This window comes from Neolamprologus multifasciatus, chromosome 22 (genome assembly GCF_963576455.1).
Source record: "Neolamprologus multifasciatus chromosome 22, fNeoMul1.2, whole genome shotgun sequence".
NCBI classification, from domain to species: Eukaryota; Metazoa; Chordata; class Actinopteri; order Cichliformes; family Cichlidae; genus Neolamprologus; species Neolamprologus multifasciatus.
The window spans coordinates 7,631,182-7,653,220 of record NC_140459.1 but is presented as its reverse complement, the minus strand read 5'-3'; the positions used below and the strand labels follow the sequence as shown (position 1 = coordinate 7,653,220).

General features: G+C 40.6%; 1 protein-coding gene and 1 long non-coding RNA gene across 6 annotated transcripts in view; one reads left to right on the top strand and one right to left on the bottom strand.

Annotated features, from left to right (window-relative positions):
* LOC146492814 (uncharacterized) overlaps positions 1 to 6,804 on the bottom strand; it is a 181,421-nt gene extending 174,617 nt beyond the window's left edge. Inside the window, exon 1 of the long non-coding RNA XR_014872072.1 lies at positions 6,281 to 6,804. This is a non-coding gene — a long non-coding RNA (uncharacterized LOC146492814). The remainder of the gene's footprint in view (positions 1 to 6,280) is intronic.
* LOC146492813 (uncharacterized) overlaps positions 1 to 22,039 on the top strand; it is a 33,853-nt gene that overhangs the window by 7,656 nt on the left and 4,158 nt on the right. For 3 of the 5 annotated variants that reach the window (XM_085149277.1, XM_085149279.1, XM_085149276.1), the window contains 35 exons: positions 222 to 378; positions 669 to 861; positions 1,010 to 1,075; positions 1,642 to 3,496; positions 3,679 to 3,744; positions 3,996 to 4,546; positions 4,641 to 4,706; positions 4,826 to 4,975; positions 6,830 to 6,990; positions 7,377 to 7,530; positions 7,757 to 7,951; positions 8,039 to 8,195; positions 10,741 to 10,772; positions 10,882 to 11,084; positions 11,272 to 11,452; positions 11,696 to 11,899; positions 12,607 to 12,757; positions 12,892 to 12,962; positions 13,220 to 13,312; positions 13,511 to 13,743; positions 15,532 to 15,712; positions 15,860 to 16,054; positions 16,417 to 16,567; positions 16,793 to 16,908; positions 17,092 to 17,217; positions 18,313 to 18,463; positions 18,552 to 18,724; positions 18,864 to 18,999; positions 19,162 to 19,284; positions 19,455 to 19,492; positions 19,675 to 19,792; positions 19,893 to 20,008; positions 20,316 to 20,517; positions 21,081 to 21,355; positions 21,432 to 21,603. In XM_085149277.1, the coding sequence (XP_085005403.1) occupies positions 222 to 378; positions 669 to 861; positions 1,010 to 1,075; positions 1,642 to 3,496; positions 3,679 to 3,744; positions 3,996 to 4,546; positions 4,641 to 4,706; positions 4,826 to 4,975; positions 6,830 to 6,990; positions 7,377 to 7,530; positions 7,757 to 7,951; positions 8,039 to 8,195; positions 10,741 to 10,772; positions 10,882 to 11,084; positions 11,272 to 11,452; positions 11,696 to 11,899; positions 12,607 to 12,757; positions 12,892 to 12,962; positions 13,220 to 13,312; positions 13,511 to 13,743; positions 15,532 to 15,712; positions 15,860 to 16,054; positions 16,417 to 16,567; positions 16,793 to 16,908; positions 17,092 to 17,217; positions 18,313 to 18,463; positions 18,552 to 18,724; positions 18,864 to 18,999; positions 19,162 to 19,284; positions 19,455 to 19,492; positions 19,675 to 19,792; positions 19,893 to 20,008; positions 20,316 to 20,517; positions 21,081 to 21,355; positions 21,432 to 21,603 (7,212 nt within the window). The remainder of the gene's footprint in view (positions 1 to 221; positions 379 to 668; positions 862 to 1,009; positions 1,076 to 1,641; positions 3,497 to 3,678; positions 3,745 to 3,995; positions 4,547 to 4,640; positions 4,707 to 4,825; positions 4,976 to 6,829; positions 6,991 to 7,376; positions 7,531 to 7,756; positions 7,952 to 8,038; positions 8,196 to 10,740; positions 10,773 to 10,881; positions 11,085 to 11,271; positions 11,453 to 11,695; positions 11,900 to 12,606; positions 12,758 to 12,891; positions 12,963 to 13,219; positions 13,313 to 13,510; positions 13,744 to 15,531; positions 15,713 to 15,859; positions 16,055 to 16,416; positions 16,568 to 16,792; positions 16,909 to 17,091; positions 17,218 to 18,312; positions 18,464 to 18,551; positions 18,725 to 18,863; positions 19,000 to 19,161; positions 19,285 to 19,454; positions 19,493 to 19,674; positions 19,793 to 19,892; positions 20,009 to 20,315; positions 20,518 to 21,080; positions 21,356 to 21,431; positions 21,604 to 22,039) is intronic. The other 2 variants (XM_085149278.1, XM_085149281.1) reach the window with 2 other exon arrangements.

Here is a 22,039-nt window from a genome sequence, read left to right as displayed (position 1 = left end):
GGTTTCTTCCTGTTAAAAGGGAGTTTTTCCTTCCTACTGTCGCCAAAGTGCTTGCTCACAGGGGGTCATATGATTGTTGGGTTTTTCTCTGTATCTATGAAGCGCCTTGAGGCGACTTTTGTTGTGATTTGGCGCTATATAAATAAAATTGAATTGATTTATGACTACAAATTAGTAACTGAATCAAACTTTTTTCTTTTCTTCTTTTTGCATATTTATAGGGAGAGGTGTGTTCACCAATAAAGCCATTGAGCCATCCAGCTTTGTTGTTGAGTATCGGGGGAACGTCTCAACCTGTGGAGAAACCCGTCCAGAGAAATGTGTAGACGCCCTCAACAATTTCTTGTTTCAGTTTTCCTGGAACGGAACAAGCTGGTGGTGAGTTTTCAGCAATATAAGGAGGGTTCTTGTTTTAAAATGTCTAAAAGCTCGTGTTTAATAGAAAGCCCTCGTGTATCCTGAGAAAGGTTCATATCAAGTCAGTCAAAAAAAATCTTCATTATGTGCATGAAACATGCTTTTCTTTAACATTACTTTACTCAACCTAATTATAACGATAGCTTGAATGTGCAGACACTGACTGTCCGTCACCACCATCAGTCCCAGTCACTGTGATAAAATGCATTTTAACAGTGGTTGAAGGTTCATTGTGAGCATTTGCCCTGCAGCATTGATGCTTCTGCAAAGGATGGGACTCTCGGACGACTCGTGAATGATGATCACATAAGCCCCAACTGCAAAATGAAGAAAATTGCTCATGAGGGGAAACCACATCTGTGCCTTTTTGCTCTGAAGAAAATATCTCCAGGCGAGGAGATAACTTACAACTATGGGCAGTCCTCTTACGCTTGGCGATCAGCAGTAGGTTTATTTGGTTTGGTATGATGTTGGATGGACTTCTTTGTTCTTTGTCCCTGTGTGTAAATTTCTAACCTCTGTTCATAACAGTATATGAGAATATATACAGGAAGTTTTCTTTTAGACTTTGCTGTCTTCTTTTTATTTACAGGATCAAAACAAAGAACCACAAACCTCAGAAATGGAGACTGCAGCGTCTTCGACAGTGGATGAAAGAGTAGGTGTTGAACAAGATTTGTTTTATATTAAACACCAGCACTGTAAATGTGACTGCAGACTCGAGATTCATCACTTTATGATGTCTGGTATTTACAAAAGGGTTAAAAGGGTTTAACTTCCCTAAGAGTCCATCGGTAATCTAGCAGCACAGGCTCTTCTGCTTATAACGACATCTGTGAATGAAACTAAATACACAGTAGCAGTCGAAATACTGTTAATTCTGAGTCAAAATGCATTGTTTGCAATAAATGCATCCAGTGTTGTGGGTGGTGAAGACAGGGAGTGATTTGATGCCTCTCTTTAATAACTATGATCCAAGTGTAAAGTTCTGTTGAGGTTATTAAAAGCGTTTAAAATCCACCCAGACAGAATTTTAAGCCTAAATATGTCGGCCAAAAACGAGGGAGAACTCGCTCTGAACTAAACTAAGACAAACAGAGAGAACATGGGAGTCTGGACTATCAGCATAAGTGTTAAGTGGCTTGTTTATTGTAAAGAAAATCAGAGTGCAGTTAGATTTGTGTGTTGGGTGCATAAATTTGCCTTTTTCTTAATTTATTCTAGGTGGAAAACTCAGATGAGGAATTCAGTTCTGCAGAATGCTTCTCTGATGAAGATTACGTCATTGACAATGAACCAAGCAATGATGACAGTTTTACCGAAAACGATGACCAGGATCAGGAATTTGAAGAAAATGCAGATGACTCAAAGGCCGGTTCGTCCAAAGCACCGAACGATATGTCGGACTCCGATGAGTCTGTCTCTGATGAAAAGTCTAAAGAAACTTCCTTCACTAACAGGAATTACTGTTACGTTTGTGGGAAACCTCAAACTAAAATTTCTCGTCACCTTTTCACGCATAGAAAGGAAGAACCTGAAATTGCTGAAGTGTACGCAATGCGCAGGAACAGCAAGGAACGCAAAAAGCGTCTGGATATGTTGCGAAACAAAGGAAACTTCAAACACAACCAAGGAGTCTTGAAGGCTCGCAGAGGAAAACTGAAAGTGGAAAGAAAATCGGAGATGTCCACACTTAAAACACTCGCCACTTGTGTATATTGTAAACGCATGTATCATCGTAAAGTGGTGTGGCATCATATGCAAAAATGTCCCTCGATGGCATCCAATAAACTTCCAGAAGGCGTTCAGAGTCAAATCTTAACTTTGGTTGCCGCCACTGGACTAACGGACCCTGAACAGATCTCAACAGGTGTGAAGAAGATGTTGAAAAAAATGAAGAAAGACGATATTTCCTCTGTAGTTTGCGAAGATTCTTACATATTACAATTGGCGCAATGTTGCTACCACATGAGAGAGAAGAAACAGAATCAGGGATACGTCACTCAGAAGCTGAGGCAAATGGCACGGATCCTGATAACGTTAAGAAAGAAGTCGATAAACAGCTTCGAAGATGCAGTCAAGCCCCAAAACTTCAACGCCGTTGTAGAAGCTGTTCAGGAGATTGCGGGCATCAAAGAGGGGTCGAAGTCGTTTGACAAACCATCTCTCGTTTGGAAGCTTGGAAATTCGCTGAAGAAGATCGCTGACATTAAATACGCCAGGGCTTTGAAGGATGGTGATGAAGAGGTGTTAGAGGAAGCGGAGGCATTTATTAAGCTGTGTACGAAAGAATGGCCCTCCCATGCAAAATCGCAACCAAAAACACCCTGCCAGCCAACCTTACAGTTTACACAAGATGTGATGCTGCTCTACAAGTGCTTGAACAGGACAACAGCTTCTGCAGTCCAGAGCCTGATGATGTATGCAGTAACACCGGTCTACAACGCGCTTCTCAAAGTGGTACTTGCATTCGTGTCCTTCTTAAACAAAAATATTCAGGACGTTTCAAGGGTGACACTCCAGTCATTCAAGGAAAGGGCTTCCACAGAGCTTCAGGAAGATGCTGCTGGTTCACAGACCCAGTTGGAGCAAATTCTGTCCAAGAACCAAGTAACGATCAGTGTTAGTAACTCAAATGGAAAAATATTTGCTCTTACTTTGAGCCCTGAAGTGCTTTCTGCGCTAACGGTGCTTGTGGACAAGAGGGACACATGTGGAGTAGGTAAGGACAATCCCTTCTTATTTGGGAATCCTGGTGGCAAAGGGTCAGACTTTCACAAGGGACACGCGTGTATCAGAATGTTCGTTAATCGCTGTGGTGCAAAGAACCAGGAAGCTCTCAGGTCTCAGTGTTTTCGTAAGTACATAGTAAGAATTTTCCAGATTCTCAGCCTTAAAAATGACGAGCTCACTCAGCTAGCTAAGCTGTTGGGCCGTGACATTCAGACAGACTGGGAGTATTATCAGACGCCCGAGGCAGCTGCCGATGTCGCAAAAATGTCAGAGCTTCTGTCGGCACTGGAGAATGGATCTCTTGAACGATTCGAAGGAAAGACTCTGGAGGAAATTGCGATTCCAGGTATGTGACTCAAATCTCTGTTCACCCAAATCCTCCCTCAACACATTTGCAAAACCCCATTACGAATGTTTAGGAACCACGATTGTTTCCATGCATGTTTATTTTTTCTTGCTGCGTTATCGCCACTTGTTGGAATAATGTTGAACCACTGTCGAGTTCCTTTTTTTCTCTTTCCTTTAAAGATGAATTGCAGCCAGTCATGGAGCCTGTCACCCCCAGAAACAGCGATGCTGAGGACGATGATGAAGGTTCAGAAGTTTCCTTTGATGTGTGATATAATAGTCGTGCCTGCAGTTATTTTTGAGTGGTATTCGTGTTTATTATGGCAGATGATTTACCTTGTATAGTCCTCAACTGATATAAGGTGAGATAATATTAGCTATTTGCTTATTTCCGAAGGATGTTTCTTTATTAAAAAGTGAGCTGAAATGTTTAAAAATTAAAAAGTACGAAAAATGCAGATATTCTTCTTACAGATCTGTCTTTGTCTTTTCCACAGGTAAAAAAAGCAAAAGAAAACAAAGCCAAAGAAAGAAAAAGAAGAAGGAGATTGAAAAAGAGCAGCCGGAGCCAAATGAACATGAAGCCGTGAACACAGAGAAAGAAGACAAGGCAGAGGACGTGCCGGTGAAGGGCGACATCAGTAAACCTGTGGAGAAGAAATCTTTTAGCACTGCCCTTGAGCCAAGTATTTATTTCAGTGACGATGATGAGGACATGAATGTGAACTTTGACATCGACATAGACACTGATGACGACGATGATAGAAATGAGGAGATTGCTGCAGACGGTTGCTCGAACAGCTCAGGTACAAAGCCCAGTGTACTGGATGAAGATGCAACAACAGAAGTCAAGAAGAGCAACAAGGATGGTGACGGAGAGCAGAAAAATACGTCTCCAGACGAGCACAGTGCTGATGAAGAGCTCGCAGAGGCAATGGATATCGACACAGAGAACCATGTGGAGGAGGACTATGATGAAGATGATGACTGGATGGACGTGGACAGTAATGCTTCTGCTCCCACTTTAAATAAAGGTAAACTAAATCTGGTGAAAAAATGGGTTCATGTTCTGTTAACTGGGAACTGTGGAGAGGTTTGACCCACTAACGTGGAAATGTGTCTTACCATTTACAGAAAAGAAGACCAACTTATCGGTGCCCATGGCTCTGATGAAAGAAGTGAAGATAGTAATCCCAAAACTAGACATCGTGAGTCCAGTTTGTTGTTATGTTTTACAACCTGCTGAAAATGACACTTTTAAAAAGTTGAACAGATCTGAGGTCTGTAAGCATCGCTGCATTCTTTACAAACTACTCTTTAAATGTAGGGGAAGATGCAGCATCCCATCCACATTTCCCAGTTGTCATCTTTGAGTAACAAGCAGCCGGTGGAAGATAAACCCGTCCATGATGACAAGAAACAGAGTGCAAGACCTACTCCACTGACAGAGGTCACAAACAAGCCCAGCTCTGAAAAGGTAGGAAAACTTTCTTCTCTTCCAATGAAGTAGCATTTGTCTGTAAAATATATATTTTCGGTGAAAACATCTGAGCTGAATGTATGAAATATCAGATCAGGCCTGTAGAAAGGTGTTTTCCATAATCTATCTATCAACTACAAGGATTAAAACGTTATTGTTGTAGTTGATTTTTGTTAAAGTATAAAGTGCCTTGAAGCAAATGTTGTTGTGATGGTGCTATATAAATAAAATTGAATTGAACTGAATTGAAAATGATCAAATCCATAAATGTTCTGGATGCCTTTTAAAGTTTTTAGAGACTAAATGTCCCTTAGTTTTATTTTCATAACACATAAAATCTTCTTAAGTCCGACAAACATGCCAGCTGTTTTTCTTTCACTGCACTCTCAGATTGATTTCTTTTTTCAGTAAAACTTTGATACCATTAAAGGGATCACTTGGATTATGAGAACAGCTCTATTAGAGGCAGAAGTAGGGATGGGTATTGATAAGATTTTCCCGATTCCGATTCCATTTTCGATTCTTTATCGATTCTCTTATCGATTCTTTTTAAAAAAGGAGAACACTAAGGTCGATTAGCTTAGAACTTTGTTTTCTATCTTCTCTTTGAACAAGATAGAAATTTAGGAGTAACATGGCCTTACAAACCCAACAGTGAGATCTTAAGAGATCCACAGCCTACGTCTCTTCAATGGGGTGTCACAGGGTCCCCAGGAAAAAAAATTGTAAATGTAAAATAATAAAATAAATATTCTTCTGTAGTAATAACAAAGTATAACATCAATTATTCTGTAGCAATTACACAAGAATATCCAGTAATGTCCCTGCCTACAATTAAACACATTCACTTACCGAAAATCGGGCCTTTTACCACAAACTTAGTCACTGCTCGGTGACATTCGTCTATCCTGGCCTGAAAGGAGACGCTACCGGTAGACTGCAGCGAGAACTGCCAGCATCTGAGCCAGCCAGACTCTGTCTGTCTCTCTCATCATGGTCACCTAAATGCACAGTAATGGCAGGTTTTGTAATAAGGCAGATCGCGCTAACATAATATGCACTGTTAGTTAATTATTTACCTGCCGCATTAACGGGAGAGGACGTGCAAACGTTACCGGTGCTCCTCGGTTGAAATTCACGAGTCCGGAGCGGAATTAAAAACACGACATTCATTTAAGGTTATTGCGTGTTTTTTGCATATTCGTAGTGTTTCCTCCCTTAAATGAAATATCTACTTTGCAAGTTGCCCTGTTGTCATCCGTTCTCGTGAGGTATAACCAAACTTTTGAGTGTTTGAGCCACTTAGGTACCATGTTTCCTGCCAGGTAAATGACGCTCCGCAACATAGTGACGTCATTCGGGGCGACTGGAATCGATAAGGGAATCGTTTGCAAAAATGGCAAACGATTCCAAGGAATTGAAACAGTGGGAACCGGTTCTCAACAAGAACCGGGTTTTGATACCCATCCCTAGGCAGAAGTGTTGTTGATCAGCTGGAACATTAACACAGCCTGTACAGTTGTGTAGATCTCCCTCGTGCTGTCAGAACAGCTCAGACCCATCAGGGCGTGGTCACAGGATCTCTGTGTTCAGGTGTCTGACTCTGAGAAATTGCTAGCATGGTCTGTGGATCGAAGGTGGTTCTCGCTAGTGAGTGGAGACCAGCTGAACACCTCCTCATGCTATTGCTGAACTGTTTTTGGGGGCTGTGTCAGAGATCGTCTTTAGCGCACCACGGCGATGACAATCTGTGTTTTACACGTTTGGGTTTTAGTGTTGTAGCGCATCAGTGCATAAAATGCTGTAAAAATGTGTTTAATCAACTCTGTGATTTACACTTTTACATTTCAGGCAGTGCACATGAACTGCTCCCGCTGCAAAAAGAGCATGATGAAGGGACACACTGCTTACCAGAAGAAGGGCTTCTCAGACGTCTTCTGCTCCAAAAACTGTCTGTTTGAGATGTTTTCTTACAACAAACCGGCCACGAAGACCTGTCACCAATGTCATAAGTGAGTGTTGTTGAAACTGTGCTCTGTTCTCCATGACTAACAGGCACAGACTGTTTTCATTTATTTCTATTAAAGACTTTTATCCACTTGAGGGCAGCATAACCAAAGAGTATATACAACCATATGACATTATAATGACATTAAGTTATAAACTGCATGACGTCACTGTTAGTTAAGCAGCCATCAGATGATTGCTCAGTTTAGACCGTGTTTCAGAGCAGCTCCTGATTGAATCATCTACCTGTTAAGCTGCTGAATGAATCGCTTTGTCCAGCAGGTGACGATTATTTAATTAATTTCTCCTGTTTGTCGCTGAGCAGGTAGGATGCTTATAGGATATGTAAGTGTCTGTGTTAAGTGTTTGTCCTCCCCTCCCCTTTGATCAGGGCGATATCGCAGCCTCTGGACCTCATCATGGCTGCTGTGGACACTAAAGGGACTATGAAGGACTTCTGCAGCCCGGCCTGCTTGAGCTCTTTCAAGTCTGCATCCACCCAAACACAAAAGTCAGTCTGCAACATATGCAAAAAAGTCTGCAGTGTAAGCACGTTTTTTTTTCTCTTTTGATACCTGGGTGTTCAGAGTTTCTATTTTTCCCTTTTATTATGGTTAATGTGTACATGCACATCACAGTGTCTCCTTTAAGAGCTGTATGTCTTTATTATCCCGTTCAATGGCATTTTATTAATATTAATAACTAAACAAAAAATAATGTTTTTTATAACCCATAATCTTATGTCCATGGCTCCTTTCTCACTGACTTCAGACCAAATGTGAGCTGACCCTGAACGAGGTCGTCATCAGGTTTTGCAGCCACGCATGCTTAGATGATTTCTGCAAGAACAACATGGGCATCTGTGAGAACTGCAGCTCTGTGTGCCGCAGCAAACCGCTCACGCTGAAGCTGGAGGATGATAACAAAACATTCTGCACTGGTGGTTGTCTGAAGCGGTTCAAAGAGGTGCGGATACATCAGAGAGAGAAAATGCAAAGTTGTGGGACCAAAATGTTGTAATGATCTACACAAGAACCTGCATTTATCCTGCAGAACTCCAGGATGCTCCTACGCTGCACCACCTGCCTCTTTTCACGACCTGTCTCGGACATGGTTAACTTTAAAAACGATGACAACGTGGTGCAGCTCTTCTGCGGCCGCTTTTGTGTGAAATCTTACAAGCTGCGAGCGACAGATGAGATGAATCAAGGTAATCCACAGTGAATCTGTCAAACGTCCATTTTTCACTTCTTTTTACTGGATCTTCAGGTCAAAATCAGAGACGTTATAAAAGACATATAGCACTCACTTCTTAAAACGAAACAATTTAAACTGTTTTTATCACATACAAGTTATACTCTCAAATCAAAACAGCCATAATCCTTCATAGTATAGTTTCATAAATTTTGGTTCATGTCGGCATGATAGCATCGCACAGTTGCTGCAGATTTGTCAGCTACATGTCCGCAAATATCCTGTTCCACCACCTCGCAAAGGTGCTCGATTGGGTTCTGGTGAGTTCTATTTGAGTGCAGTGAACTCGTCGTCATGTTCAAGAACCAGTTTGACATGACTGAAAATTCTGTCATCAGAGGATGGCTGCTTCCAGGCCCTGTGGCGGAGGTTTTGGGCACATTGTAGCCACTGAATTGACCAATACCATGAGGCCATCTCTCTGACAGCCAAAGCTTGGCTGAAATCGGGTCACAAAGGGATGGAATTGGTCAGCAATAGTACTTGGGTAGGCTTTGGCATTTAACCGGTGCTCAACTGTGCCAAGAAATGATCTCACACACTGTTAGACCCCCACCAATCTGAACTGTTGATACAAGGCAGAATCGATAAATGCTTTCATATTGTTCTTGCCAGATTCTGTCCATACCATCCCAGTATCAGCAGACATTAAGATTAAGTAATCAGACCAGGCCACATTCTTCCAATCTTCTACTGTCTCGTTTTAATGAGCTCAGTTTTCTTAGCTGAAAAGTGTGGTTGGAACAGCATTATTGCCCAGAGAAATGCTTAGAGTTTCCCCCTCAAAACCCCAGAGATGGTTTAGTGTGAAATGATAATATAATTAAAATGAATGAATTATATTTGTGTAGCATTTATCTGCGTACTTGTGGAGGAATAGGGTGTGAGGAAAATCTTGGGTTGTCATAGATTTCATAAAAGAATAGGACCACAGTGCACTGATGCCACGTCTAAAAGGTAAAATAAAATCATACTGAGCCATGAGACGCCACAGAATCCAGCAGCGAGGCAGTGTAACTACTGCAAAAACAGTTCAGACTGAATCAGCCTTTCAAGTGGCACTCCTATCTCTTTTTCTTCCTTTTCACTCTTTTGAGGTTTCCTCATATTCAGAAGTGATAGTGTTGTGGTCAGATTTTCACTGTCACTATTTCAAAACCAAAAGCTACTGAATGATAACTTTTTCACAGGATTTACAAATACTCAAAAACTCTTATTTTGTAATAACCATGATAGTAATAAGACTATTGATGTGTTTGCTAACAAACATGTCTCTATAAAGAGAAATCCAGTGACAGAAAAACATAGAATTCAAATACTGTTAGTAGAAGTCTGTGATGTTGTGACTTGTTGTACTTTTACTTGCTAAATCCAAGCAATCACCTTAACTGTAGGTAAAAGGCTCATCTTACAAATCTCTGCATCCTGTCTTTGCTTTTATTCTGAAAGTTCTTAACAGAAGTATCGATTTCTTTTCCCGTTATTATAATTCTCTTCATTCGTCTTGACAATGTTAGGTTCAAATATTGAGGAGGGGTAGAGGAGGTAATCAACTTCCATAATAACAACACTGGTCCCGCCGGGTGGAGTCAAACGATGATTTTAATGCACACGCGTGGGAAGACCGCCGCTGTACGCAGACAGCGCCGATCCCCGACTTACAGAGCATAAGCAGGTGTTTTATACCTTTCAGGGCTTAAATTTACTACGCCCCTTCACGTCACTCAGATACAGGTCATACATAGGTTTCAAAACCACAATGACTTAACACAGTTTAAAAATAACATTGTCTCCATCTCCACAGCAGATGCTTCCTGTCAACAGTCTGACTTTCACTTCTCGTCTGGAAAATCAAACTGTTCCTCTTTTTGCAGAGACAATTTTAGAGTTACAAGCAAACATGATTAACCTCTCACCTATAAATGAGATAAAGTCTACTGTGTGTGTCAGCATGAACTGCACTCAGTTTCATCTTGTAACCTTTTCCACCAGACAGAAGGCCAGCACGTACACATTTCAGATTATAACAAGCATTCAAAAGCATTTAAGATTATAGATTCAACTCAACAGTTTAAAGTGGTTATAACTGCACCTGTAATAAAGGCTAATCGGGTACCAATATGTTTAAACATCTGAATACAATATCAATACTGCAGATTGTATTATTAATGCAATGGTAATGATGATGATTATTAACAATAGCAGCGAAATATATTTCTAATCCCTCACAACATCTTCTATTTAAAAAGTGTCCATATGCCTCCAACATGTGAGATATATCCAGTAAGTGTGTCCCAACAAGCCTTACTTTGACTTTGTGTGGAGGAGGAAAGTTTGGATCATATTTAATAATTTCATCTGTGTGACTCCTAAAATTTTTAGAACACGTTACGGTGAAATAAAACTGTCAAATACAAAGTAATAGTTTATTAAAGGTTATTGATCAAGTCGTGAACAGCAGCTGTATTTTCAGTAATCACATGTCTGATTTCTCCCTTCAGACAACAATAACCAATCAAAAGAGACAAACACTGTGAGTATGCTTTGTTTCTTTTTCCGATTCAGTCACAGAAAACAGAGCTTACATTCAAGTGTGGGGAAGATTTCTAATCCCTATATACTAACCGAGGCTCTTCCCACAGGAGGATGCTGTCGAACCAAACGACACAGTGTTGCTCATCGCCGACGAGTGCACGCTCTGTTTCCACTGCAAGAAGAATTTGTCGGAAGGAGAGACACTTTACAAGCTGAAAGACACAGAGGAGTTTTTTTGCTCCATGACCTGCTTACATGAAAAGCGTCGCGAGATCAAAATACCCATCAAAAAGTGCCACAACTGCTTTCAGTAAGTCTGTATTTTAATTCTCCATTTAAATGAGCAGCTCATCTACAAAAAATTGAATCTCAGTGACTCAGAAATGTATAAAGATGATTGTTTTTAATGAATAATTAACATTTCTGAAAGTTCAGGAGCTCCGTCATCAAATCTTTGCCTGTTTGTAAATTTGATCTCTTTCATCTTATTTCTTCAGGGTGATTGCACGACCTCAAAACATCATCCTGGCTCCGGTGGATGATTCGGGAACTATGAAGGAGTTGTGCAGCGATACATGTCTCTCCTCCGTCACATCCAAAATGAAAAAGGCTGCTACTAAGCCTCCACCAAAAGAGGGACCTAGCTCACAGTGCAGGATGTGTGCCAAATGTTGTTATGTAAGGAAAAGAAATAAAGTACATTACTCTGAACTCTGTTTTATATGCATTAGGGATTGTAGCACATTTGTCATGAACTGTTTAAGGATCCTTAGACAACGCTGGAGGCGAGTGTTTGTGACAATTAAAAAAAAGCTGCAGAATATCTCCATCCTTTTACTTTAAAACTTGTTGTTATTATTATCACGTTCATAATATATTTTTGTAATAACTACTCTTAACACGTTCCCTTTCCAACCTTAGTGCAAATTCACGGTGACCCTGAATGGCGTGGTCCACAGACTTTGCAGTGACTCCTGCTTCATGAGCTACCGCAAAGTCAACAACCTGCGCTTGTCTCTCTGCGACATGTGTGACGCCGTCTGCTACAGCAAATGTCTCGTGGTCAAGCTGGAGGACGGCAGTAAAGCCCTCTGCAGTGATGAATGTCTGGTCAAGTTTAAAGAGGTGCAGAAATAAAAAAAACAACAACAAAAACAGAAACACATTATCTTGAATGTGCCTAAAACAACACATTCATAGCAGGAATGTGCAAAGTGCAAAGGAAGGACTCATTTTTAACAGGAAGTGATTGCTGGCAGGTGGCTAGCTGAGAGGAAAGAGAACGAGGAGCATGTTTTATTATTTTTAGTTATTAGAACTGTTAATTACTAATCATAATCAAGCAACCATGTCTGTGGTAAAGTAGCTATGTGCAGGTAACATGAGGCCATCTTTTATATATTCCCTTAATGTATTTGTGCTTAATGTAACTCCATCATATAATCCAGACATCCTGTTACTGTGTCAGTATGAGGAAAACGCACAGAAATTATTAAATGTTCATTAAATGCTATTTCAGGACCGGATGTTTGAAAAATAAGGACTTGAGAAATAAAAAGAAATCAGGGCACATTTAACTCATAGAGCATCCGATAATTTAAATGAACTAATAACAGGTCATCACCAGGCTTTGTGTTTCATGTGTTAAGCAAAACATGTGCAGCTTAAATGCAAACAGCAAAATGTTATAACTTCTGTTTAAGACACTCAGTTCACAGTTTTAAAAACCATTATGAGTCTCACCTTCATAAATGTGGAGTAGGCATAATATTTTACAACATATGTCTAAGGTAATGGTGTTCTTTCTCTCACATTTTTCGTTATCTTTGCAGAAAGTTGGCACTCGTCAGCTCTGCCCCATGTGCCAGACGTCCCATCAGCTGTCAGACATGATTGAAAATAAAAATGATGAAGGCAGGCTGGAGTTCTTCTGCAGCAACAGGTGTATGATGGTGTACGAGGCCCAGACCTTCACTGTGACGGGTATCTCCAGTCATATTTCAAACTGCCGAGAAAGCGTGCTCTATTGTGCTGCGCTGAATTTTGCAGTTGGACAGCAGTTTTTAAGCTTTTAGTTGTCAAATGCAGAAATCTTGTTCATGCTTTTGTCTTTATAGAAAAGAAAAGCTCTTCATCTGAAGTTTGTGAGGTTAAAGATGTGAAGCCATCTGTAATACATCTCAACTGCGTAAGTTTTATGTAAAAAATGTCTTCTTTAGTAGCCGTAGTGTATGAATATCTTAAACCCATTTTGGATTCAGTGACAGAATAAATGTTATTAACAATTGAATCATAACAGCAATTCATGATTACAATAAATTCTGTTTATTAAATCTCTTTCCAGTACATTACCACTTACATTAGAGTCCTCACAGTGCTCCACATGTAGGCCTTTGCTATTAACCTTACACAGTTAATCCAAATCTCTCTTGCCTCTTCATCAAGATCAAAACAGAGCCCATCGATGAGGGGTACAGCCAGAGTCTCACAGCCTCAGTTTCTCATCAGGACATCAAGAAGGAGCCAAATGTAGTAAAGGTAAGATACTCAATCATTATCAATCATTTTCCCCTTTACATTATCTTCTTTATTGTTTCAGTTAGATATTACTGGACACAATGATGTCATTTATTGTAACTAGAAAAACATAGACAGCACATTAAATCATCTAAATATCCAGGGGATCATTTAAACAGCACTCCACCCGCGCATCGTCTCCTGTTCTGGTTTTTACAGGAGGACTTAAAGATTGGGTCGGTTTTCTCCTTGACCGATGAATCCAAACCTGCAGAGCCCTCGCTCACCAACACGGATGTCCCTGCATCGTGCTCCACCTGCAAACAGGCCCTCATGGATGGAGCGACCGTTTACCAGAGGAAAAACCACACTGGCGCATTCTGCTCCACTTCCTGCCTCCTGAAATTTTACCAAAAGATACCAGTTTGGAGGACGTGCCACTTCTGTCTTCAGTGAGTCTAACAGTCCCAGTCTTTGGTTGCTGGACTGCTCTTGTGAGAGTGATAACTTAAGATTGTCATTTGTACTGAGAAACATATAATCATTTATGCTTAAAGTTATATAATTGTTTGTATGTTGTTAAATGTCTCATCCTTATTTAGGTCTGCTAAGGTTCTGGGTGCATTCATGAGAGGGGAGGATGTTCACTCCCTTCTGCTGTTAGGCATGTTACCTTACATGTTAAGTTAGGGGTGGCTGTAGCTCAGGTGGCAGAGCAGGTCAGCCACTAATCAGAAGGTCGGTGGTTCGATCCCAGGCTGCCTCCTGCATGCCAAATATCCTTGGGCAAGATACTAACTCCATGTTTGCCTACTGGTGGTGGTGCAAACATGGTGACCTCTGTCAGCTGTGGCTACAATGTAGCTTGCCATCACCAGTGTGTGAATGACTGAATGTAGTATAAAGCTTTGGGGTCCTTAAAGCGCTATACAAATGCAGGCCATTTTACCAAGTTCATGGAAAGGTCGCATCTTGTTTTGTGATATAGATCACAATATAGAGAGGAACACACACACTCTATATCTGTTCAGTTACAACAGTCGTTTGTCTTATTTGGGCTGGTTGGAGGCGCCTGGTGCCAGTTATCTTGGGAGTTGCCTTCCTTTGCAGATAACATAGTAAAACATCGCTAGGCCCGGCTGAGCAGGTTTCACAGGGCCATATTTACACATACACACACTAGAGGTGGGAATCACCATACATCCCACGATACGATATTATCACAATACTTAACGCACAATACGATATTATTGCAATTTTTAAAAATATTTTGCGATATTCAGATTCTGTACATAAAGGTAAACTTTATCAATATTCATTTTATCTAATATCAAAGTCTCTCACTCAGTCTTTCTCTCATTTCAGTTTTATTGTTGACAAACTGAACGGTTTGTATTACAGTCTAGTCCAACTTAACTGAACAACCATCTGGTACAATTATAGCTATTCTGAACTATGCAGTTTATGAAACCTATGCAGCCCCTTCAGCAACTGAAGAATTTGAAAGTAAATTAAAACAAAATATAATTTTACATTAAATAAAAAAGTTTTAAACTTAATTAAAATAAAACATGTCTTAAATTAAAATAAGTAAACTGTCATGTTTATTGCTGCCATAAAAAAAGTTAAACACATTTGGACAGTGAAGGAATGTCAGGATTCTTGCTCAGAAAAAGGATCAACATGCTCTGAAGTCAGAGCACAAAAACCTTTTTTGTAACAAAATATCGATTTCTGCTGTCCCTGTATCGATACATTATTAGCAAACAAAATATCACCATACTACACAGTATCCATTTTTTTCCCCCACCCCTAACACACACACACACACACACGCACACACACACAGACAGGCGTATACTCTGTGTACACACACATGCCTGTTTGAGACTGTCACGTGTTAATGGAACTATGCATATTCATGTAATCACAATAAAAGAAGCGCTACAGGAAGTCTGGCCAAGGTTGACGGGGTTCAAGTGGAAGGAAGAGCGCTTGACCTTAGTCGCCTTCCCACAGAAGTGATCACACGATGAGCTCCATCTTGTGTCTTGTTTTGGTGCTGCAGTTGGTTGTCTTATTGTTCCAGCAGGGTTTGTGCTTAGATAAATCCAACAGCTCTAATTATTCTTCTTTTTAGGCTCATTCACAGAATAACTGATGCCCTTTAACTTATTTAAACTTCATCTAAACTTCACTCTGTTGAATTTTTTTAATCTTACCGTTCCTCATTTTCTCAGAGTGATAAGAGAGCCTCAGGACATCCTCGAGGCCCCGCTGGATAACGAGGGGACAAAGAAGGATTTCTGCAGCCAGACCTGCCTGTCCTCCTTCAACTACAAGAAACAAGTGTCCACCAAAATACCAGTGGCTCCCGTCTCATCACACTCACAATGCAGCATGTGCAGCAGATATTGCATTGTAAGAGACCAGGGAACAGTTTCTCTAATCTAATTACACGACACTTCCTGCTATAATAGTTTCATCGTCGATGATTAAGTTGCAGTTTATTTGTTAGCTGGATTCGTGTGTTCTGAATGAGCCTGACCTCTGTTTTTCTTCTTGTAGAGCAAACATGAGATCACAAAAGAGGACACCATCCACAAGATCTGCAGTGATCCGTGTTTTCTGCGGTTCTGCGGCATGAACAACATCACCGTCTGTGCGAACTGCCGCGCACACCGTAAAACACCGCTCACGCTCAAGATGGAGGAGGGCGGCAACAAACTTTGCAGTGAAGAGTGCCTGGCCCAATTCAAGCAGGTCTGAAGTATAAAGTTTGCTTTTCCTACTGTTGTGAATGCATTGTGGCAAATATTAAACACATCGGATATGTTCAATAATGAGCCAAAAACCCAGGATTCAGATTGCGTTTGTCACTTAGTGTTAGACAGCTGGGTCTGTATGACATTAAGAAAAGAGGGCATTGCTACACTCATCTAAGGCAGCTTTGGCTGCAAGTTTGCAAGTGTAAGCAGGTTGCAACAAAACTGGATCAAAGGAGGTTCGTTTTTCATTTAAGATTTTAGGCAATTTCTAAAAGCAAAATGTTACTTTTTCCTAATCTTCAAAAAAATGACACGAGGTGAATTTGAACTGAGTCTTTGCTTTTTGTTGTTGCACAGAAAATCCAAACGCCGCAGCCGTGCACCACGTGCCGTAACACTTCTCCGATATCAGACATGGTTGAAAACAAAAACAGTGAAAATGTTGTGGAGCTCTTCTGCACCAAAGGCTGCGTGTCGGCATTCAAGATCCAGGCTGTCAATTCATCAGGTACGGGACGGATGCTTTGTTCAGCTTCTGTTTGTCTTATTTAGTTCTGTTTGTAACTCAGAAGCTTCAAACTTTCATTGTGTGTTAACTATTTTTTATTTATAAGAGTAAAACCTGGAGATGAAGCATTTTTTAAACTGTATGAAAAGACTTGACATTCAAAGGTGCAAACATAAATCTGCTCAGTTTCATGCTTTCCTCGATTAAACCTCCCCTTCTCCTCAGGTGCCTCATTGAATTGTGACCACTGTGGTAAGACTGCAGTGCCAACCTGTCACCTTGCCATGTCAGATGCCTCCATCAGAAACTTCTGCACTCTTAAGTGTGGCCTGGATTTCAGGGTAATGTATTTAATATATGCTAATAAAACAAAGCCCTCGATTGCCACCCAAAAACATTTAAAAGCACCTAAAGGTGAAATACTTTCTTTACAGCAAGCTTGACTTTAAGATTTTGTTTGTCACATTTCTATCAGAAGTTTTGAACAATGGCTCGCCCATTTCTTTCTTTTGTTTGATCTACAGGAGAGCCAGAATCCAGCAGGAGTCCCCGATAAAAGTCAAAGGGATTTCCTCCATCCACCACCAAAGCTGCTATGCGCCCAGTGTCAAAGCATCGTATTAACTACACCCAAAGTCATCCAGAGAAAGGTACCATTCTCCCGTCCTTTCTTTAAATGTGGAGAACCACAAACAGTGAGGGCTGTGTGGGTTGAAAATGTTGTTGTTTTTTTTCTCTCTTGATTGTATGCATTGTTAGTAGGGCTGGGTATCGTCACTGATTTCTAGAATCGATTCGATCCACGATTCAATTTAATTCGATTCGATTCGATTTGAATCTGGGAAATTTTGACAGTCAGAAATATTATAATTCAGATCAGTACATTTACATATTTTTGTATCTATAAAAAGGAAGCTGACACATGCAAGACTTTCGTCACAGCAGATGCCTTTGTGTCAAAGTAGCTGAGGATAAAACACAGAAAAACATGAAGGCGATTTTCCTGGCCTGGGATTTTATAAAAATATTCTGCAGTACATCAAAAACGAAAGAAAACCATTAATCAACACATGACCATTACCTCTGAAGTTACAGAGGTTTTATTAGAGACATGGCTAAGTGTTTTGCATTTTGCATAATTTTAAAAAGTTTAAATTTGTTCAGTATTGAACGGCAGAAATTAGGTTTTCTTTTCGAAAGTATATAAAACAAAACAAAACAAAACAAAAACAAACGTCTGCCGACAGCGCTGTAAACAACGGTAGACTTGTGCGTAACAGGGAGAGAGGGAGAGGGGGAGGGGGGGGGAGAGAGAGGTGCATCGTGGTCGAAGCAAAACAGTAAAAGTGAATCCATGACGATGTTTATGTGCCGCGTAGTTTGGATCTTCTTTTGCTGCTGCGGGTTGCGCTGTGTGTTTACGTCTTTGTGCAGAATCCGTGTTCCTGCTCTCATTTACTGTCTTAGCTGTTTGGTGGTTGTTGAAATTTTGTGAGATTTCACCAGAGATTCTGGCATTTCGGGCAAAATAAATTTATATTAAAAAATCGATTCAGGATTTTAATGAATCGATTTTACGTTATCCAAGCCAGAATCGATTTTAATCACCACCCCACCCCTAATTGTTAGTTCAACACTGTTTTACACCAGCTGTTAAACTGTCTCTTTGTCACCTGTAAGCTGTTAGAAACATTCATGTTCATGTGGACTGATTTGTATCAAAATATAACTGTGTTTGTGTGCAGGAAAAAATATACTTTGCATGCAGTGTGGCCTGTTTTCAAGAATTTAAGAGGGTCAACAGCATCACGGCTACCTGTGAATACTGTAAGAATGAAAGAATCATCAAAGACGTGAAGAGAGTCGGCGGCAAAGACTGCTGCTTCTGCAGCGATGGTAAGGAGAACATGTCAGTGTAGTTTGTTTATGGTCCATTTCACGTTATCGGGAACTTTACTGGAGCCCCACCTTTCTCTTCTCGCAGCCTGCAAGACGCTTTTTTGTCAAGAGCTAAAAGGGAAGTGGGGTAAACACTGTCGCTCGTGCAGTTACTGCCAGTCGATATCCAAGAGTCTGGTGACGACACCGGGTGAAGACATGGACATCGAGTTCTGCTCTGAAGCCTGCTGCTCAAAATACAAAATGCTCCTCAGCCATGTAAGTGAAGGGTGATGCTCACACTCTGCACAGTCTGTCTGCTGCAGATGAAGGGTTTTTTTTCCTTTTTTTACCCTTCAATATAATTTGTAAAAAGACAATTTAATCAAAATTTTTCTCCTAACTGCTTTTTTCTCAGGTGGCAAAATGTGACACCTGCAGCAACAAAGGGAAACTAAAGCAGAGTCTGCCACTGCTGGGAGAGGTCAAATACTTCTGTGGCATGAAGTGTCTCCTGCACTTCTGCAGTAACAAGGTTCAGATGCTCGACGGAGGTATGCACATTTGCTGTTTCATTTGCTCCTGATGGAGCTTCCTGGTTAAGTGAAGGTTATAATAATTTGTTCTCGAGTCCTGGGTCAGTTACAGGCTTTATAAATCTGTGCTGCAGTTTAATCAGTTACTAGCACCACTGACTGGCTCTCCTCTCTTTCCAGAAGTCTCTTCATCTCCGGTGTCTGCAGCACCAGCAGAGTCCTCTCCTGTCATTGGGAATGTTTTATCTTTGGCTAATGCTCTGACCAGGCAGCACAGCGGCCCAGCAGCCTCTACACAGCTTGGTACACACACACACACACACAGACACATTATTTATTAACACATGGTGATGTTTCACCCAGGAAATAAACTCAGTAGTAATTGTGGGAAATTGTGATGCTGTGTGTGTTTTGTTTTAGCTGCTCTGACTATAGTTGTTGCCATGTTTTTTCTGGCTATCATTTCTCCACAGGCTCCATCACTGACATTCAAACAAAGGTCATTGGACATGTAAGTCTGCAAAGATGTTTTAATCAATGTGCCTCTATATAAACTTCTGTTTTGATACATTAGAAGTGGCTAAATTTCAGAATAACCTAATAATATGATCTGTGTTACAAATGAAGTTGTCTTTGTCGTAGTTTTGATTTGATCGTAGTTGAAGGTGTTTTTGTGACCTGTATGTTCTTCAGGCCAGCGTTCAGACTGTCCCAAAGGAGCTGAAGAACAAGTCGATCATCTGTACTCCGCTGGTTCATAACAAAGGGGTCTCCTGTACAGAAGAGGCTCTTAAAATAGAGACACAAAAAGGTGAAGCACATAAAATGTCTGTTGTGAAACATGAACAGGTACCATCTTTTCAGAATTAACCGTTTTGGTGTTTACTCAATTTGTTATTTTCTGTTGTTAGAAGACCGTTGTGATCCTAAAGTCGTAGTCCTGCCTGTCCCAGTGCCGGTTTACGTTCCTGTGCCGATGAACATGTACAGCCAGTACACTCCACAGCCGGTGGGCCTGCCCTTACTGGTAAGTAAAACACATCTTTGATCTTAAACAAATATGAGGCCATTACTGTAAGATAAATGCTCTCATTCTTTAAAAGTACTTAAATGTTGCTTTGTCATTTCTAGGTTACATATTTTTTAAAAATCCTTGAAGTTTTTTTCTGTTTGAGGAAAAAACATTTCTGAGTTGTGTTTCATTAAAAAATGATGATAATTTATTGAAAGCTGTTTGTCCTGCTGCTTTTAACTTTAAGTACATTTGTCATTTGCCGCATTTCAACCTTTTAAACTCAGTAGAAACCCGAGTCTTAAGTCTGTGTTTCCCACAGCTGCCTGTGCCCCTGGTCCTCCCTGTGAACACAGATGGCTCTGAGGCAACGGTGAAATCCACAAAAGAGAGTTTGCATCCTGAAAACTTACAGGGCGAGCTCAACATCAGGCCTGAGACGGAGATAGAGCAGAGCGAGGACAGGCAGAAGCATGGACAAATGATAAAAGAGGAAGAAAGACCCAAGCCTTCATCCCTGCAGGGTAAGAATTGTTTTTAATTGCATGAAATAATTACAGAGTTATATTTTTACAGGGACGGGACGACCTGTAGTACTCGGGTAAGAAAAATAAGTTTCCATCATTTATGGACAGATCAACCAAACTGAGCCAAACAACTGTTTGTGTCATTGTTATGGTCTCATCAGTCATTTATGACTTAATGTTTCAGTTTACTCGGGATGGACGTGACAGTCACAGCTGTGTCAAAGATCCTGTGTCACCATAGAGGGCTGATTAGGGATGTTTCCTGTAAACAAACACATCTTAATATTACCTGTTAATAATGTTAATGCACAGGTTACTATTAGCTTCAACAACACTTACATACAGTGTGTTTTTCGGGTTAGTAATAATAACAGCTGGCTCTATTCCATTTAGGTGCAGTTGTTGAACTTGCTGGTTTTTATATGTGCTTTGTAAAAGGTCTTGGATTATAGGTGCTGTGTTCCTGTAATAAGTGCACATATTTTTTCTCTAATAATAAAAAATATCAAGGATAAAATAATTGTTTCTCTCTCTTGGTTTTTTTTAAAAATTATTTTCAGACCACACCAGGAGCTGCAGCAGTGACTTGCGTACAGATTTTAAGACGACTTTTGACAACCAGGAGGATTTCTTTGATACCAGCGCCGGGCCGGTCACTCAGCCGCGAGGCCGCAAAACCTCCTCTCCAGTTTCAGATGAGGACATGCCCAGCAGTCCTCTTCCTGACCTCCCATCTCTTTCTCCTCCTTCAGCTCTGGAAACTCCTCAGAGATCACCCGTCGCTCCTCCTGCTCCAATTTTAGTACCACAAACTTTGGACAAAGACAAGAACAAGGTAAGAAACCAGCTGAGCTGGTTAGAAGCTGCGTGATGTTTCCTTTCTGTGGTTTTGACTCTTCTGTGTGTCTCAGGATTGTAACCTGGAGCAGCTTTCAAAGAAAGATGAGCAAGACACTCCTAAAACAGACTTTACTCAACCAGTGTGCTCAAAGCAAAACATACTGAAGAGTCAATGTGGAGTTGACGCCTGGAAGAGATGGATCAAGTGGAGAGAGTCACAAACCAACCTGGAGCCCGTTTCTTGTATGTTTTGTAACATTTTTTTACTTGTCTGTAAGCTTTAGATTGTTTTCCTCTTTGAAATGAATGAAAAAATTCAGGTGGAAAAATCCCAGCAAACACTACTGTAGTCATACAACATGCTGTTTTCTGCTTTGTTCGTGCATATGTGCAGGTAGAGAATGGAGCTTTTTCTAACTCTTAAGAACTTCATGCTGCTGTTTGAAAATTTCCCCATTTTTCCAGTGAAGAAGTAACTACACCCTCTACATTGTAGAATCTAGCAGGAATACATTTCTCTTAAGGTCCTGTCACAGCATTTCAGTTGAGTTGAGGTCTGGACTTTGTGACTTTATTCATTCTGAGCCATCCTGCTGTGCTTGGGATCATTGTCCTGTTCCATGATTCAGTTTGGGCCTCATGTTTGACTCCAAAGCCAAATACTTTGGTATACAGAGGA